This window comes from Henckelia pumila, chromosome 3 (assembly GCF_033568475.1).
Source record: "Henckelia pumila isolate YLH828 chromosome 3, ASM3356847v2, whole genome shotgun sequence".
Lineage (NCBI taxonomy): Eukaryota > Viridiplantae > Streptophyta > Magnoliopsida > Lamiales > Gesneriaceae > Henckelia > Henckelia pumila.
This window is the reverse complement of record NC_133122.1, coordinates 51,631,009-51,650,782: the sequence shown is the minus strand read 5'-3', so window position 1 is coordinate 51,650,782 and position 19,774 is coordinate 51,631,009. Positions and strand designations below refer to the sequence as shown.

The following is a 19,774-nucleotide window of genomic DNA, read 5'->3' as shown; positions in this document are numbered from 1 at the left end:
CATAATCTTGAGGATAAACACACAGGCGTTCGGTCAGGATCAGGATACAAGAAATACACGGGCTAACGGTCAGGATCGGGGTTTACATGGATAAGTTCCCTAGGCTAGGGACATGTTCTTTTACTCAATATTGTTCTCTGTGCAACGGTCAGGATCGGGGCACTGTAATTAGTAGTTACATGGATAAGTTCCCTAGGCTAGGGACATGTTCTTTTACTCAATACTGTTCTCCGTGTTTATCATTTTCCCACAAACTCAAGTTTTTGCATCTATTTCCAGCCAAGAATCCTAATAAGATGTGTTTGTGACTGTGTAAATGCTCGACTCGTGTACACAACAAACATATTTATAGCACATGGAAGATAAAAGAAGAAGCAAATCGATGAACATGTTGATATGAAGAAATTTATTGAGATTTGATCGAACAGTTCTCTTGTTGATAAATATACTTCAAGCTCTACATTTCAAACACAATCACAAATTTAAAACGCCGGAGTTCCAATGAACTACTCGTAAACTCGGATAATGTGGAAACAGTAAGTACAATTTAAAGAATAGATCAGACCTCTTGGACTGGAGAGACTTTCTTGGTTGGTAGCAGCAGGTAATAAATAAAACAGGATCATTAAAGATAGTAATGAGTAACGAAATTCCATGACTTTCGTTGTACAAAATCCAATCTCTGAATACATTGACATATTAAGCTGACATTGTACTGATGTAACTCTTCTATAAACACTGGAACATGCCGTATCAATAGTTCTGCCTGTAAGAGAGACATGGATTTAATCATCAGTGTCCACTTTAAAAATACGGTGGAGAAGTGGGTAATTTGCAATGAACTCAAAAGGCTTATGAATGATCCACCTAAATCTATAATGTCTGGCAGTGGTTTCAACATACAATGAAGTTTACCGCAGCTCCCTGCACCATACACACACCTACTGTGTCGGATGATACACATGTTTTAGGGCAAGGGGCAATTATATAAAAGAGCACGAGAGTAAGGACAAGGAACAAAGGTTATTTACTCCAACCACTTGTTAGAATTACCTCTGTACAATTTTCATATTTAAAATATCAAAACTAGTCCACATTTTAATTCGTATAGCAAAGAAAAAGAATAATAATACAGTTGTTGAAAAGTTGAATCTTTTAAACACGATTGTATTAAAATCTATGTTATTTTCTTCTTTTAACTGTCTTACACCTGTTTTCCATAAATTACCCGTCACATGAAGAACCCACTGAAGCTGTCACCTTACCTTATTGTGAAGTATAGCATTCGTTGCATGATCCAAGGATAAATCGTCAATATACTAAAGCTCTTTCTTTTCTTCTACTCTCCTAGCCTTTGATTGAGAGGGACTTAGAACCTCATAAGAACTATTCTATCAGATAACAATCACCTAGCGTTCCCCTGCACGTGAAATATGCTACTAATAAAGCACAAGAAGACAGCCCCCAACCTTTTACTTTGCGATTGCATTTCTTTTTTTTTTTTTTGGTTATCGTGGCTTTTCTATGGGACTTAAAATCTCAATATCAGATGGAAAATATATTTGAGATATAGTTACTAATATCTATCCAGTTTTTTCAAGCTTAACATTCACAAGTAAACGGAAAAGAATTGTGTAATATTCTTCATCGGATGATTTATTCACATAAATTCCAAATTTACATACAAGAGGCAAAGGTATCGTCCTGGTGGACCAATCATTCTAAATTCTAGATTATACAAATGCACGCAAATGACAAACGAAACATAGCCTCAGAGAAATGCAAACCTTGGTAAAGAGAGTCCATTTGAGGAATTTGAGAATCCAGAAAACACATTTGAATATGTCTTGGTGAGATACGCAAAGTTGGAAATTGGTGATAATGGAGGTACCCTTTCACCTTTCCTCAAAAGTTCTGGCAAGTTGAGCCTCTGTAAAGTCAACACAGCCCTAGACTCCTTCCATATGAATCCAAGCAATCCATTTTGAAGCACAAAAAGAGAACCAGGTTTAGAACCAGGGTATCTGAATCCATATCCATTTGCTATGCCTTCTCCCACAAAAGACTGCTTAACATAAATAGGATTAGAGTCTCCATCAGTATCCCAGGGGAAAGTATCTGTCGATGGCTGAGTTATGTTCACTATAAACATAGCTGACCCATTAGGATGCAAAACATAGGATGTGCCTTCCAATATCTTTGTAGCAATTAGTAGTTGTTGCCCATCTGATTCTTCGTAAGAGATTAAAATGAAGAATAGCGCCTTCCCAGGTTTGTCTTCAGACGGCCGGCCTGGTGGCCAACCAAAGGTTCCTCCCCACAAACCAGCAAATTCATGACCATCCATTGGAGCCCGTACTGGCAACTTATAGAGAGCAAATCGACTATCATGCATATTTGGCCATGCCCTATAAGAAGATAACTTCATTGTTGTAGCACGTAAACTTAGGCCTATCGAATCGCCCGATCTTAGAAAAACATGAAGTGGTATGTGTTTACTCTCAGAGCTAGAGATATTCTTCCTCTGAAATTCGTGGTAACCATTTGTTGAGCTTGATTTCCCAAGTATTTGTTTGAGACCATTTTTTAGAAAACCAGAAAGTGTCTTACCTTTAGAGGAATGAGCCAGGGCCACATCTCCTGCCTGTAACATATGCAAACAATTTGAAGATTCGACACTTTTTTTGACCTCGGTTGATCCTAAAATGGTAGGATTCAATGGCAATTCTGTATAAGACTTCAGATCATGGTGTCCGCCACCACTCCTGTACATTTGCAAAAGTGACAATCTTCTTTCATGTAAAACTGTCAAATCCTGTTGCATTTCAACCTCATCCTTTCTCCAGCAAGCAAATAAGAGCACATGTGATGTATCTGGAACATTTAGACGAACTTGGCCAGTAATAAAATCGAGAAGCCTTCTCCTATCACCAAATCCCAACCGGCTAAAAGGTACCACGATCCCTTTCTGCTCAACGATCTTCTGAGATACGGAATTCTCACTATCCGATCTAGATAACCTGCGTGATACCCCCTCATCTTCTCCATTGGAAAAGCTTTTACAGTGAACCAATTTGCCTCCATTCTTCAGAGGCTGAGGCTCGACTTCAAGCAAAAGCACATTGCAAGTCCTATCAACGGATTTTAGCAAACCAGGATAAACATAATCTGCCCCTCTCTCCCTCCCATGTAAAAAGAATGCAGGGGATCCCTCATAATTGCAAAGAATTTCAAATACAGGCGCCCATTGAAGAGGACCATCCTCGAGACCTAAAGGACCTACTTCCTGGGGGATTATCCGGCATCCAACAACTGATAAAAAACCAGGCATAACATATACTACATTACCAAGCTCAGGATTTTGGTGAACCCAAATGCCAACCAACGGTTGAATGTTCGCTAAAAACCGGCAAAGGGCCTTATAAGAGCGAACTCCTTTTCTCCACTCAATCAAGGTTTTACAAGGAACCACTCCCAATAGATCACATTGGGCAAACCACACCTTGTCAGAGGCCACAATAACTTGGAGGTCTCGACAGCTGAGACCGAGACTGCACACGTCCCTCGAAGAGAGGGACCTTGTGATTGTTGCAAATATATCATCAGGCAAAGACAAAAGCAAGCTCGATCCACAGGGATCAGGCAACATAATAGAACGTGAACACTCCAAGGCAAAAAAATTCGATCCTTGAACACAAATCTAAGTCTCTTCAGGTAAATCTGTTAAACTAAAGATTTTACATTCATCTTGGAAAAGCAAGCAAACATAATCTACCTGGGTTTAAATGGGCTCTCATCATAATAAAGATTTAGCAGGAATTCAAGTTGTTGGATCGCAGATGGGCGTTGATTCACAAATACATTCAATAAGAAGAACAAATACACCCGGTGAAACCAGAAATCATCCACCAAAATGAATGAAACATAATTGTTCAGACTTGCAAAGGTTTAATGGATCATATGATTTGTTGGTGAACAACAAAGATGAGAAAAAAGAATTGAGATGGGGTGTGTTGGAATCTTAATAATTTTGGGGATTGTTTCCTTTGTGGGGTTCACTGCTCCACCCGTTTCTTGAAAACATGACAATTTTACAGCCTACCAATGTGGAATTGAGCTTGAAACGGCAACCAATCTCTGAAAACTCCAAGTCCAAGAGAAGTTCATTGGTGCTGTCCACATGTCCACTTTACTTCGAATCTGTTTTTATTTTATTTCGCTTTATCATATCTTTCATATCTCAGAAAACAAAAAAATAAAAAAAAAAATTTGGAGGTTTAAATCAGTAGTGGAGACATGTCACAAACTAAAAAAAATTATAACATTGTTCCTGAATTATATTTCGCTGATTTAATACACTTAATTGGACCCACAATATTTTTTTTTATATCTTTTTTTTTTTTTTTGGTTTTTTAGTTCATCGGCTTAAAAAATTTTAATTTTAGTATAATAACTTCTGAATTTTCACTATTTTGGTCCATCAAACATTGAATGCTTTTTTTTAAAAAAAATTTATTAAAACGCTAGATGGTAGTTAAAGCCAATTTTGTCAAAAATTTCAAAATCTCTTGATTTTGAGAGAATTTTATTAACATTTTTTATATATGATTTTTTATTTTAAATAATTAAATTCATTTTTTTTAAAAAAAAAAAACACCATAATTTTGCAAGTATAAACACGAATGTTAAAGGCGCTGGAAACATCTATATATGATCATTTAGTTTTTTTTTTTTTTTTTTTTCTTTCTGAAACTTATATTTACGAGTCCTAATTGCATCGAGTTGATTAATGCTCCATTTCTGAAATTCATTTCCAGGCCCGTGCTTTTATGCTTAACATGATTGTTTTAATTACTGGAATTTAAGCTTAGGTACCGTTTAAAGTTAAGGATAAGATAAATAATATAAAGATAAGTAATATATTGTAATAAAAAATAAATAAGAAATGATAGTTAATATAATATTTGATTTGATTGATAGATTATAGTATGCTTGATTTGATTGATTAAATTTTATATAAAAATAGTAAATTACCATTTTGATCTTTTAATAATTAATAAAATATGAATATTATTATTTATAAAAGTTAATGTAGTAATTTAAATTTAATAATTTGATTGATGTAGGATAAATAATTAATGATTTGATTGATGTAAGATATATAATTAATAGATGGATAAATAATATGACAAAAAGAACGTAAGATGAGATAAAGATAAGTTATACATAAATTAATAATATTGCAAAACAAACTATTCATTAATGGATTGGCATTGACTTGTTACTCATTCAAACTAAACCAAATTAGCTCACATTCAATTATTTTACGCAACATTTTTCCACAAAAACAAAAAGCTAGTGTTGTATAATACATATATATGACAATTAAAGTCAATTTGTGTGGACACAAATTAAGAGAGTGTTTGAAATAGATTGTGCTTATGTAGAAGTGATTAATTTATAGATTATAAAAAAGTTAGTAAAAATCAAAAGTTGGTAATGCTTGGAAACAAATGTGAAAATCTAAAAATCAAAGTTGGGTATTGTTTGATAAATAAGTGATTAGAGTGATTTTAACAATGACCTTCTTATTAGAACCACTTTTGGAGAATCATAATCAACACATGACTAGCTTTTGGATTTCAATTAAGTTAAACATAAACTAACACATAATCTAGGTTTAAGAAACACACAAAAATGATTTTTTAAGCCAAAAACTAACAATCACTTTTTTTTAGTGATTGCAAACACTCCCTAAGTTGTAAACACATACATATATGTGGTACGATAAACAAAACAAAACAAAACAAAACAACTAGCGAATCATATATGTAATAGGATCTTCTAATTCGCACTTTCCCTTCTTCGCCCTTAATTCCATCACCCCAAGTTTTTCTGAAACTTTAATTTATATGGGTAATGCTACATGTATACTGAGGGTTACACGTTGGGTTACACATTGCACTTGAAATTACATGATTATCCATGCACTTTATTTGGAAAAAATCTTTAAAAAATGCATGTAAGAAAATCATGTAATTTCAAGTGCAATGTGTAACTCAACGTATAACTCTCAGTGTACATGTAGCATTACCCAATTTATATGCATGTCTCCTAATTCCGTTAAGTGGATTGCTTCATTTCTGATTGTATCGTCACGCGTATTTAAGAAGTGTTTAAAACCTCTAATTAAAATAAATGCTTATAAATTTTTTTCTTCACAAATTTGTTAAAAAAAATTATAATCAATTTTTTTTAAAGTTTGCAATCTTTACAAATTTGCTAAAAAAAATTATAATCAATTGTTTTTAAAATTTGAAAACATTACCTAAAATTATTGACATACTAAAATTTCATTCTTCCGAGTCACTGACTTGTAAAAGCTCCTTCGAACCAAACCAAGCCAATCCCACTTTTCTAAATTATTTTACACAAATTTAATTTCATTCACATTCATTTTTCTCAATTATTTTACACAAATTTCAATCGCATTTCATTTTTCCACAAAAACAAAACGTTAGTATTGTATGTGGGATGGAATAATTATTTCATGATTATGATAGATAATATATTAAAACGAAAATTTTTATCACAATTGGATATTCAATGTAAAAACGTAGAATTAGAAAATAGTTCATCTTCTAACTCATATTCTCCCTATCCTTCACACTGTTTCACCTTAAGCATCACCATATTCTTCTTCTTGATTTTCGTTTTCCCCGCTCTTTTAGCCGGGACTCCCATTTTTTATTCTTTCATCTCCCCAAACTTCACTGCTTCGTATATGATATTCATAGACAACAAAGGTACGTTCTTGACTTCTCGTGATCATGTTTTCGCTGCGCAAATAATAAATTTAAGGCCAGAACTAAAATCTTACTATCTAGTTGTTACTCACGTGCCCTCCGGTGCTATAGTTTGGTCAGCCAATCGCAATACTCCTATCTCTGAATCTTCTCAACTCCATTTCTCCACCCATGGCCTCACTCTTTACAATGATAGAGGTCAACCCATCTGGTCAACACCCGAGATAATGCTTTCTTCCATATCTTCTCTGCACCTGCTCGACTCTGGGGACTTGGTTCTTGTTGATGTCGAAAACAACGTTTTCTGGGAAAGTTTCGATCATCCGACGGATGTGATTGTCGTGGGACAAAGGTTGAAGGTTGGAAACTCTTTGGTCTCTTCATTAAGTGTGGATGACTTAGCTGAATACATGATGTTCAACTTCAGTGGCGTGTATTTGATGGGAGATGATGGCAAACAGGTAGTGATTTCTGTTATCTTGAGTAATTCTGATGATGTGTCGAACAATTCTTCATATTTTGGGATTGCAAAGTTATTTAAAGATGGGGTATTTAGGATTTTGAGAACTAATGAGAAAGAGTACGGAGTGCCAGAAGATGCATGTCGAATCCCATTCATATGTGGGAAGCTTGGTTTGTGTTCCTATGGAGGAGCTTGTGGATGTGTGGCGCCTTTTGACACTCAGTTTCAGGGTTGCTTGCCAAAAGATGGTTCTTTGGCTTTGTCCTGTAACGGATCAACGAACGGTCTCGTGACCAGGTATTTGAGTTTGAGCTATGAAGCAGAGTATTTCTCCAACAGCTTTATGGATCCTGTAATGCTTCATGTGAATCTATCAGCCTGTCAGAGTCTTTGCTCTAGTAATTGCTCTTGCTTGGCCATTTTCCATAGTCCGAGTTCCGGGTCTTGTTACATGGTTAGTAACTATCTGGGCTCTATGTTTAATAAGTCCGGTTTATATGATACGGGTCGGATTGGGTATGTTAAGACAATGGTGATGCCATCTTCAATTGTTATGATGATTGCCCTGTTTGCAAGTGTGGTGTGGTTGAAAAGGAGAAGAAAGGTGAGGTGCAAAACAGCAGATCCCAACTTGAGCAGAGGTGAATCGGGCGAGTTCGATTTTGCTTCGTTTCCAGGACTGCCTGTTAGGTTCAAGTACGAGGAACTTACAGTGGCAACTGAAGGTTTCAAAGCTCAACTTGGATCCGGTGGGTTTGGGACTGTGTATAAAGGCCTTCTTCGGGATGGAACTGAAGTGGCGGTGAAGAAGATCACTTGTTCGGGAGCTCGGGGAATGAAGGAGTTCTTAATGGAGATTGATGCTGTTGGAAAAGTTCGTCATGTCAATTTGAGGCCTTCAATGGCTGATGTGGTTGGCATGTTAGAAGGATGGATGCCTTTAGGCATGCCAAGGACAGAGTGTCTGAGCTTTCTGTGGAGATATGACCCCAATGAGCGGAATGAGTTAAGGTCACACAGGCCACCCAATATTCCTACTCCTAACCCATGCAAATCTTTATCCTATGTGTCGGCACAACTTGTCTTAGGTCCTAGGTAAACTTCAATTTTCAAGTGTTTTTAATAACTATATATCCACATATCAATCAACTTGCATGCTGGGATTCCATATATTGGAAGTGTTTTAAAGCAAGTAATCAGACATTGGATTTAATTGAAAGCTGCATGCAGGGGTTTCTAGTTAATTAAATGAAATTTTTATGTAAGTGTGAAGTCTTCTAATCACTTCACTTGTTGCATTCATTATTAGACATTCATTTGCTTGGTTATATATAGAGACTCGTTCACAAGTTTATCTGTCAAGCCGAGTAATTAAAGAAGGTTTTTTTTTTCTTTTAAAAAAAGGGGGTGGGAGGGCTCGAACCCAAACCATTTCATGAGAAATACAAGGTGAAATCATTGGGGCAACCCTCGATTTCGAGTAATTAAACAAGGTTAAGAGCCAACCATATATAGTTCATTTTGTGTGGTAGAAAATGTTTCACGAATTAAAATGGGGTGGATGATTTAGGGAATTTCTTTATATGTTACATGGGTGTGGCGTGGATTTCAGGATTAGGAGTGATAGTCTGGCCTCGTGAAAACACTTTAACTAGTGTCTGCAACTTCTATAATTAATAAATGATTATGAAGATTATTTTTACAATATTTTTAGAGTTTACAAATACTATCTGTCCATGTAATTCAATATTTTTTGAGATGATGAGGTGTGATTGTAGTGATTCTTACCCAAATCACCTACTAAATAAAACTTAGATATGCAATTAACTTAATAAACAGATATCAGAATAAACTGCGAAAACATTACTAAAATTACAATCCCAAGACAAGGAATCTGTAAATATCCAAAATAGATTATACAACCAAATCGAAAGCTGTATCAACCCAAAACAACAGAAATAAACCTAGACGAAGCTCCAGTTGGCCAACCACTGTCTAGCCCCTCTTGGATCCACCCGCCTCGTCCAATCGCAAACCTGCCCCATGGAATAGGGTATCCAGAAACACAGAGTATGAGACGTGAGCATAAAACGCTCAGCACGAGAGTATGAGTATACATGCATGCAAAGTGAACTCCCTATAAACTCGAGGTCAATGATCAGATAATAGAGACAGACCGGGCCCTGGTATGTAGCACGCTGTGCCGTCGCTTCAGGAGGTGGCTCCCATACCATAATACCAGTGGATATGCTGGACCCAAATCGATGGAAGTCCAACACTAACAGGATAGAGAAAAACCCTACTAACAGACATCTCGAAGGAGATAGCTCAGTATGCAAATGAATGCAGCATAAATCAATGACATATAAACCATGCAGTCACATAATACATGCATACTCAGTCAGGATATCTCAAACAGTACATTCGTACCTCAAATTAGTGCAAGCTCTACCAACTCTAGGTCCACGCCTATAGTCTGCTCTACACTGCCAAATGATACTACTATCATTATAGTGCTCTAAAAGCCTTAACTAAGCTTATAGCATACTCCTAAATATTTATAGGAAGCAAAAGCTATACCTTCGTCCGTCGTTAGCCCTTTGATGTCGAGTGCCTCAAAACTAGGCCACAGCTCCGCTACGACGTCTGGATCGCTATGCCACTTCCGGATTCCCCACGGGATGCCTATAATTCCCTAGATCTGAGTTAGAAGGCTAAGGGATCGAGAGAGAAGAGAGAAACTGGTGCACTTCAAAAATGAGTTCGGCACCCCCTATTTATAGACGGAGTTCGGATCGTCCGAACTGGACTTCGGGTCGTCCGAACACGTTCGGGTCGTTCGAACTGGGATTCGGGTCGTCCGAACCCGATATTACATCATTGCTTACGTCAGCATGATGACGTCATCCATGACGACTGTCGGCAGCATGTTCGGAGCGTCCGAACCACTCTTCGGATCGTCCGAACCCTAACTTCGGACCGCCTGAACCTTGACTTCGGAGCCTCCGAACTCGATGACCCTCAAACCATTTTCAAGTGTTTTGAATCCAATTCCGGACTCCGTTAACCCATAAGAGTTCCCTTAATCACGTTTACTCTTAACTAGTAGGATTAATGAATTGATTAACACTTAATCACTGATTTCGGGTACGGGCCACTACATTCTCCCCCACTTAAGATGTTTCGTCCTCGAAAAAAGATCTTAAGTACTGAATGTAATACAGAAATCAGAAACATTCTTTATTCAAATCAAACGTTTACAGATTTTGCAACTGAATACAACTTAAAGAATGAAATCAAAACAACTCAGGATGGTTTTCACGCATCCTGTCCTCAAGCTCCCAAGTAGCTTTCTCAGTGCCTCGGCGCTGCCACTGAACTAAAACCAAAGGAATGACTTTGTTCCGCAAAACCTTATCCTTATAATCCAAGATACGAATAGGTTTCTCAACATAAGTCAAATCCTTGCTTACCTGAACTTCAGACCGCTGCAGAATATGAGACTCATCTGCCACATACCGTCGCAACAAAGATACGTGGAACACGTCGTAAATACTGGAAAGATGCGGTGGCAAAGCTAGTCGATAAGCCAAATCTCCAATGCTCTCCAAGATCTCAAACGGACCGATAAACCTGGGAGACAACTTGCCCTTCAGGCCAAATCTGAGAATCTTGCGGAAAGGTGACACTCTCAGAAACACTTTCTCCCCGACATCGAACTGCAAAGGCCTACGCTTGGTGTTAGCATAGCTGGCCTGACGATCCTTTGCAGTCTTAATCTGTTTCTTGATCTGATCAACAATGTCTATCGCCTGCTGGATAAACTTCGTTCCCTCAGCCTGTCTCTCCCCCACTTCTTCCCAGAAAAGTGGAGTACGACAACGTCGCCCGTACAACGCCTCAAAAGGTGCCATCCCAATACTAGTATGATAGCTGTTGTTGTACGCGAACTCGATCAATGGCAAATGATCCTTGCCAAGCTGACCCAAAATCCATGACGCACGCTCTAAGCATATCCTCCAAAGTACAGATAGTGCGCTCTGACTAACCATCAGTCTCCGGATGATAGGCAGTACTCAAACTGAGAGTAGTACCCATCGCACGCTGAACACTCCCCCAGAATCTAGAAGTAAACCTGGGGTCCCGATCGCTGACAATGCTCACAGGCACTCCATGAAGTCGAACGATCTCCTGAATGTACAACCGAGCCATACGATCCACATTGTACTCCCGGCTATAGGCAATGAAATGCGCTGACTTGGTGAGTCGGTCCACCACAACCCAGATAGCATCACAGTTCCTCGGGGATACCGACAAATGGGTCAAAAATTCCATTGTGATAAACTCCCATTTCCATTCAGGAATAGGCAGACTGTGAAGCAATCCTCCAGGTCGTCGGTGCTCTGCCTTGACCTGTTGACACACCAAACATCTCGAAACAAACTGATAAACACTGCGTTTCATTCCCTTCCACCAGAAACGAGTACGTAGATCCTTGTACATCTTGTTGCTCCGGGGATGAATACTCAACTTAGTGCGATGCGCCTAAGACAAAATCTCCTCTCGCAACTCTTCATCCTGCGGAATCACAAGCCTACCAGACAAACACAGAAAGCCATCTGACTGATAATGAAATCCAGATGAGCTACCCTCGTTAGCTAGACGAGCTAAATGCTGGGTCTTTGAATCAGACATCTGAGCATCTCGAATCCGCGAATACAAAGCTGGCTCAGATAATATCGCAAACATCTGGATACTCTGCATACCTTTCTTATGCTTGAAGGTATATCCCGAAGTACAACAGTCACTGATCGCACTAGACATCGAACAAGTCTGAAGTGAGGATAGTCGCACCTTGCGACTCAAAGCATCAGCGGTGAGATTAGCAGCTCCCGAATGGCACTTAATCTCGCAATCATAGTCCTTAAGCAAGTCCATCCAACGTCTCTGCCTCATGTTCAACTCCGCCTGAGTGAACAAATACTTGAGACTCTTATGGTCGGTGAAGATCTCAAATTTCTCGCCATACATATAATGACGCCAGATCTTTAAAGCGAACACAATGGCTGCTAACTCCAAATCATGGACTGGGTAGTTATCCTCATGAAGCTTCAGCTGTCTAGAAGCGTATGCAATCACATGCCCATTCTGAGTCAGGACACAACCTAACCCCTGAAGAGAAGCATCAGTGTATACCACATACCCTCCAGATCCTGACGGTAATGCCAACACTGGCGCAGAAGTCAACCGCCGTCGAAGCTCACAAAAATTCTCCTCACACTCGGAGGACCACTCGAAATCCACACCCTTGCGGGTAAGCTGAGTCAAAAGTCGAGCTAGTTGAGAGAAGTTCAGGATGAAACGACGATAATACCCTGCTAGACTCAGAAAACTATGGATATCAGCAACTGTCGTCGGACGCGACCAATTAAGCACCGCCTCAATCTTGCTTGGATCAACAGAAATCCCCTCTATGGATATGATATGGCCAAGAAAGACCACTCGATCCATCCAGAACTCACACTTGCTCAGCTTGGCATACAACTGCTCATCTCGAAGAGTCTGCAGTACCAACCGCAAGTGAGAAACATGCTCTTCCGTATTACGCAAATACACCAAGATGTCGTCAATGAATACCACGACAAACTTGTCCAAATACTCCCTGAAGACACGGTTCATCAGATCCATGAACATAGCCGGTGCATTACTCAAACCAAATGGCATCACTAGGAACTCGTAATGCCCATAGCGAGTACGGAATGCAGTCTTGGCTACGTCCTGATCACGGACTCTCAACTGATGATACCCAGATCTCAAGTCAATCTTGGAGTAAACTGACGTGCCCTGCAGCTGATCAAACAAGTCATCAATACGAGGCAACGGATACTTGTTCTTCACAGTGACTCGATTCAGCTGCCGATAGTCAATGCACAACCGCATAGACCCATCCTTCTTCTTTACAAAAATAACAGGAGCTCCCCAAGAAGATACACTAGGATGAATGTACCCCTTGTCCAAAAGATCCTGTAGCAGATTCTTCAATTCATGCATCTCTGACGGAGCCAGACGATACGGTGCTCGAGAAATAGGTGAAGTACCCGGCATCAACTATATGCCAAACTCGACTTTCCTAACAGGAGGAAAACCCGGAATCTCATCAGGAAAAACATCTGGGAATTCATCTACAATAGGAATACTCTCTATCTCAATGCTCTCAGCGGACAAATCAACTGCATAAATAAGGTAGCCTTCCCCGCCAGACTCTAGAGCTCGACAGGCTCTCAAAGCTGATACCAAAGGCATCGGGGGTCGCGCTTCCTCTCCATAGAAAAACCAGCTCTCACTTCCTTCCGGATGAAAGCGTACTAATCTCTGATAGCAGTCCACTGAATCTCGATAGGTAGTCAACATATCTATTCCCAGAATGCAATCAAAGTCGTCCATCGCAAGGACCATAAGATTTGCTAACAGAATGTTCCCCTCGAACTCTAAAGGGCAACCCATCACTAGACGCTTAGCCAAAGCAGATTAGCCCTTCGGAGTAGAAACAGACATTACTACGTCTAGTGCAATGCATGGTAACTTATGCCTCTTAACAAAACGTGCAGAAATGAAGGAATGAGATGCACCAGTATCAATAAGTACAAGAGCAGGTATACCATAAAGCAGAAATGTACCTGCGATGACTTTCTCATTCTCCTCCACTGTCTGATCATGTCTCAGGGCAAACACCTGGCCAGAAGCTCGTGGCCTCAAATGAGAACTCCCAGCAGGCTGTCCCTGCGACTTTTGCTGAACGGTAGCCTGAGAACCAGATCCTGAACCAGAACCAGAACCTCCTTCCCCAGATAGTGGACAATCCCTCCGGATATGACCAGTCTCTCCACAACGGAAACAAGCTCCAGAAGCTCTACGGCACTTGTCGGATGGATGGTTCTTCCCGCAATGATCACACTTGTCCTTTCTTTCGAAACGAACAACACCTCCAGAACCAGAGGAAGAAGTAGATCCAGACTTCTTGAAAGATTGGGCACGGGGACCCAAAGAACTAGCAGGCCTCGACTGAGGGAAAGACCTATTCCGCCGAATGCTGTCCTCCGCCTAGTGACAACGGCTCACCAAACCCTCGTAGGACATGTCGTCGCCAACCGCCACACGGTCATGGATCTCAAGGTTAAGGCCCTGAAGGAACAGATTATACTTCATCCCAGAGCTGTCGGCAATCTTGGGGCAATAGGATAGCAGATCAAAGAACTTCTGCTGATACTCATCAATGGACATGGCTCCCTGTCGCAGACTCAGAAGCTCACCTGCCTTCGAATGACGGAGTGCAGGAGGAAAATACAGCTTCTGAAAAGCTGTGCGGAACTCGGCCCAGGTGGCCACTCCTCTCGCCGCAATAAAAGGTGCAGAAGTAAAACTCCACCACCTACGGGCTCGCCCATTCAGAAGATAGCCAAGGGTCTCCATCTTCTGCTCCTCGGTGCAGTGGTAAGTCTGAAAAGTCATCTCCATACGGTCTAACCAGTTCTCCGCATCCTCCGGAGACTCACCTCCAACAAGGGGCTTAGGACCCATCTGCAGAAATCGTCGTACAGTGAAACGATCCTCATCACGACGGCGATGATGACGGTCCCGACGACGCTCACGATCGTCATCTCCCCAGCGTCCACCTCCACTACCATGGCTACTCTGGTCATCGTAGTTTGCCATCTACAAAAGCACCTCACGGTTACCTTATGCAGAGTCTAAATCCCAAGAATACTATGCATTCTCTGATACCATAAATGCAGTGACCCTTACCCGGATCACCTACTAAACAGAACTTAGGCATGCAATTAACTTAATAAAAAAATATCAGAATAAACTGCGGAAACATTACTAAAATTACAATCCCAAGGCAAGGAATCTGTAAATATCCAAAATAGATTATACAACCAAATCGAAAGCTGTATCAACCCAAAACAATATAAATAAACCTAGACGAAGCTCCAGCTGGCCAACCATTGCCTAGCCCCTCTTGGATCCACCCGCCTCGTCCAATCGCAAACCTGCCCCATGGAATAGGGTGTCCAGAAACACAGAGTACGAGACGTGAACATAAAACGCTCAGCACGAGAGTATGAGTATACATGCATGCAAAGTGAACTCCCTATAAACTCGAGGTCAAGGATCAGATAACAGAGACAGACCGGGCCCTGGTATGTAGCACGCTGTGCCGTCGCTTCAGGAGGTGGCTCCCATACCATAATACCAGTGGATATGCCGGACCCAAATCGATGGAAGTCCAACCACTAACAGGATAGGGAAAAACCCTACTAACAGACATCTCGAAGGAGATAGCTCAGTATGCAAATGAATGCAGCATAAATCAATGACATATAAACCATGCAGTCACATAATACATGCATACTCAGTCAGGATATCTCGAACAGTACATTCGTACCTCAAATCAGTGCAAGCTCTACCAACTCTAGGTCCACGCCTATAGTCTGCTCTACACTGCCAAATGATACTACTATCATTATAGTGCTCTAAAAGCCTTAACTAAGCTATAGCATACTCCTAAATATTTATAAGAAGCAAAAGCTATACCTTCGTCCGTCGTTAGCCCTTTGATGTCGAGTGCCTCAAAACTAGGCCACAGCTCCGCTACGACGTCTGGATCGCTATGCCACTTCCGGATTCCCCACGGGACGCCTATAATTCCCTAGATCTGAGTTAGAAGGCTAAGAGATCGAGAGAGAAGAGAGGAACTGGTGCACTTCAAAAATGAGCTCGGCACCCCCTATTTATAGACGGAGTTCGGATCGTCCGAACTGGACTTCGGGTCGTCCGAACCCGATATTACGTCATTGCTTACATCAGCATGATGATTTCATCCATGACGACTGTCGGCAGCACGTTCGGAGCGTCCGAACCACTCTTCGGATCGTCCGAACCCTGACTTCGGACCGTCCGAACCTTGACTTCGGAGCCTCCGAACTCGATGACCCTCAAACCATTTTCAAGTGTTTTGAATCTAATTCCGGACTCCGTTAACCCATTAAGAGTTCCCTTAATCACGTTTACTCTTAACTAGTAGGATTAATGAATTGATTAACACTTAATCACTGATTTCGGGTACGGGCCACTACAGTGATTCTTTTTTGGTGGATTTATTTAACTGAATAACTTCCGTTTGACCATGATTTTGAAATATAACTTTCTCAATTTTTTTTCTATAAAAAAAAAGTTTTTGCATTTCCTTTGTATTCGAAGGTTATTTTGCAAATTTTTTTGAAAGAAGGTCATGAATCAAAAAATTTGGTTAACCAAAGTCATTTTTCAAACTATCTCGATTCTTGGTACACTTTGCATGCAATTATATATTTTCATTCCGAGGAAGCCCTTGTTCTCGATCTTCGATTCTGGTGTTCCAATTAATCTTACCATCGAATGATCATATTCGGAAACAAGTAATAAGCACGCATATACGTACCCTTGCTTCTATTTTTCGAAAATAATATATTTTCCATCTTAATTATATTAAACATATAAAGAGATCAGTATAATACATTATTAAATATAGGATGGATGAATGAAAAAAAAAGATTTATTGTGTCCATGCTATTCTTCGAGCACAAAGAGAGCATCTAAAGACACATGTACATCTAAGGTAAAAAACCAAAATATATGGGTTTTGAGATCAAGCATATGAATAACGTGATGTTCACATATACATCTAAGGTATCAAACCAAAAATGGGTTATTGGATCAAGCATATGAACAACGTTTATATATACTAGAAAATTGCACGTGCGTTGCACGCGACAATAATTTTATTAGTTGAGATTGAATTTATCGTATAATATCTTAAATTGTTTATATTTTTTTAATTAAGTGTTATATCTTTTACTATCAATTTCAAACTTCGGTTATAATGATTTGATCTCTAATTAGTAATTGAAGTGAGAGCATTACGTCTTTAACTTTTTTTTTTTTTTTGCGATCAATTTGTTGCATCTAATCGATACTTTTATGTTTTATATATTGGATTTAATTTATTTTTTTAACTAATGACTTTAAACCAATAACATATTTTATATATTTGTCGAGAAATATAAAAAAATACATTGATTTTTGTTATAAACCGTAGGACTGGACGTTTTGCATTTTACTAAAAGTTACAGTTGATGATATATAATTATGTAATTTAAATATTTTAATATGTGCAACAGTTCAAACACTACATTTGGATTGTTCTACATAGCAGAGATATAATTAGTACCCAACAATCTTTTTCCTGATAATTATGCTTGCAATCAATGTCAATCGAAGTCATGATCTTCACTTTGATACATATTATATGGCCGAATGCTTATTGCTTTTTCAAAAATTATAGTCATTGGTAACAATACTAATCCAATATCTTAAACTATGTCTTATCTCAAACATCATGTTTCGGTTGTTTTACTCGGTATGAATAATTATTGCACTTCAGAAAAAACAATATTTGTTAAATAATAATTTTACTTCTATTGATTTGTAAGTTAAAACAATATTTTTTTAGTCCATTAACTCATCAAATTTTGATTTTTATTCAATTGATTTGTCAGATTTTAGTTTTGACATAGTAACTTTTAATTTTGACTATTTTTAGTTCAATTGCTGACGTGACATCTGACAAGTCAGCAATTAATTTGATGTCGCATCATCATTACTATGCCAATGTCAGCATTTTTCGATGCAAAATAAGAATTTTCCAGTGTCACCACAATAATTAATTCTAAATAGCCGAAAATAAATTTAACGTACAAAAAACAAACTTTAAAAACTTAGTGGCCAAAACCTAAAATTGAGCATGTTTATTCTATGGATAAAGTGTATCTAAAACTTTTTTTTTTTTTTTTTTTTGCATCTAATAAAACATTTTGTCCATATGACTTAATTTGATTCTCAACAATCAAGGAAACTTTTTCTTTATAATTTTATTTGTTAATATCTTGTAATATATTTTTTTTCAGTAAACTATCATAGTTAGATTACATAGTTATCATCATTAGTTTTATAATCATTATTCCTAAAATCTGGAATACCTAAAATTTTAGTTAGATTACTAAATTAAAAAAATAAACGAATTGAAATGAATTAATTTAATAAAATAGGAGCATATATTTCATAGATATGTGAAATGTAGTCTCGATTATTTATGATGTGATTGTACTTGTCTCGAACCAGATGACTAAGTTAATGATTCAATTTATATTTTTTTGTGAAAGTATAATAACCAAAATATTATGTTAAAAAGTTTAGAAGACCAAAACATAGCGATGCAGATAAATGTTGAAAGTAAGTTCAAAAATTAATATATTTTTTTAGATTAAATAGCTTTCAATTAATAAAACTTTAAATTCAGAAAATGAATTAAATATTAAAAATTAATTCATATAAAATAAATAAATAGGCAAAAATTTAATACTCATTGCAAAAAAAGCTACAAAATGACATAAAAATAACCTTGAAAAAGACAAAAAAAAAATCAGTAAATGAAATAAAATAAGGACAAAACTATAAATTAATAGCTAAATGAACACTTTTATATAGATAAAGATTATATTATAATGTAGTTCAAACATCAACATGAAATTTAGTTATAATTATATTTTTTTTAACTTGGACAAAAAAAATATCAATGTGATTACACTTTTAGTTCAACTTATAATATTTTTAATCCCTAAAATTTTTGAAAATATTACATTGTTAATCATCACCATTAGTTTTATAGTCCTTCTTCTTAAAAAATGGATCGGAATACCAAAATTTTTTGTTAGATTACCAAATTTTAAAAAAAATGAATTTATTGAATAAAAGAGGGGAATACATTTCTTATATAAATGAAATAAAATCTCGATTTATGATATATTTTATTTATCTTGAATAAGACGGTAAAATTTAATAACTCGATTGAATTTTTTGTTTTCTAAAAGTTTAATACTAAATTATGTTAAAAATTTTGAAAACTAAAAACATAGCGATGAAGATAAAAATTGAAAGTAAGTTAAAAAATTAATAAATTTTTTAGATTTATAGACAAAGAAAAAAAATAGCTTTCAATTAATAAAACTTTCGTTTAGAACATGAATTAAATATTAGCAATTAATTTTACCTATAATAAATATATAGACACAAATTAAATACGCATTGAACAAAACTATACAATGAATAAAAAAAACCTCAAAAAACTTTAAAAATGACAAAACTAATTATTAAATTAAAACAAAGCTGTAAATTAATAAATAAAGTGTTACTTTTATATAGATATACATATAGATATAGATAAATTGTGAGTTATATATATATATATATATATATATATATATATATAGATTATATTATTATAAGTAAGTATTATACTATAGTTCAAATATCAACACGAAATCTACTTATAATCATATATTTGTTTACCTTCGATAAAAAAAAAATGTTGTTGATTAATACACTTTTAGTTCATCACTAAAATATT

At 37.5% G+C, this 19,774-nt stretch overlaps 2 protein-coding genes across 2 annotated transcripts; one reads left to right on the top strand and one right to left on the bottom strand.

The window, feature by feature from the left end:
* Window positions 1-389: 389 nt before the first annotated feature.
* LOC140887604 (F-box protein At5g39450) lies at window positions 390-4,163 on the bottom strand. Its single transcript, XM_073294959.1, has 2 exons — window positions 1,788-4,163; window positions 390-766 (listed from the first exon to the last, which is right to left on the bottom strand). The coding sequence occupies exons 1-2, from the start codon at window positions 3,647-3,649 to the stop codon at window positions 754-756; spliced, it is 1,875 nt and encodes a 624-aa protein (XP_073151060.1). The 5' UTR covers window positions 3,650-4,163; the 3' UTR covers window positions 390-753.
* A 2,499-nt stretch (window positions 4,164-6,662) lies between these two features.
* LOC140892414 (G-type lectin S-receptor-like serine/threonine-protein kinase At5g35370) lies at window positions 6,663-8,623 on the top strand. Its single transcript, XM_073301290.1, has one exon. It carries the CDS (start codon window positions 6,785-6,787, stop codon window positions 8,366-8,368), a length of 1,584 nt encoding a protein of 527 aa, XP_073157391.1. The 5' UTR covers window positions 6,663-6,784; the 3' UTR covers window positions 8,369-8,623.
* The last annotated feature ends 11,151 nt before the right edge of the window (window positions 8,624-19,774 follow it).

Coding starts and splice junctions, on each gene's coding strand:
- LOC140892414 (XM_073301290.1), top strand. CDS start 6,785: ATGATATTCATAGACAACAAAGGTACGTTCTTGACTTCTCGTGATCAT.
- LOC140887604 (XM_073294959.1), bottom strand. CDS start 3,649: ATGTTGCCTGATCCCTGTGGATCGAGCTTGCTTTTGTCTTTGCCTGAT.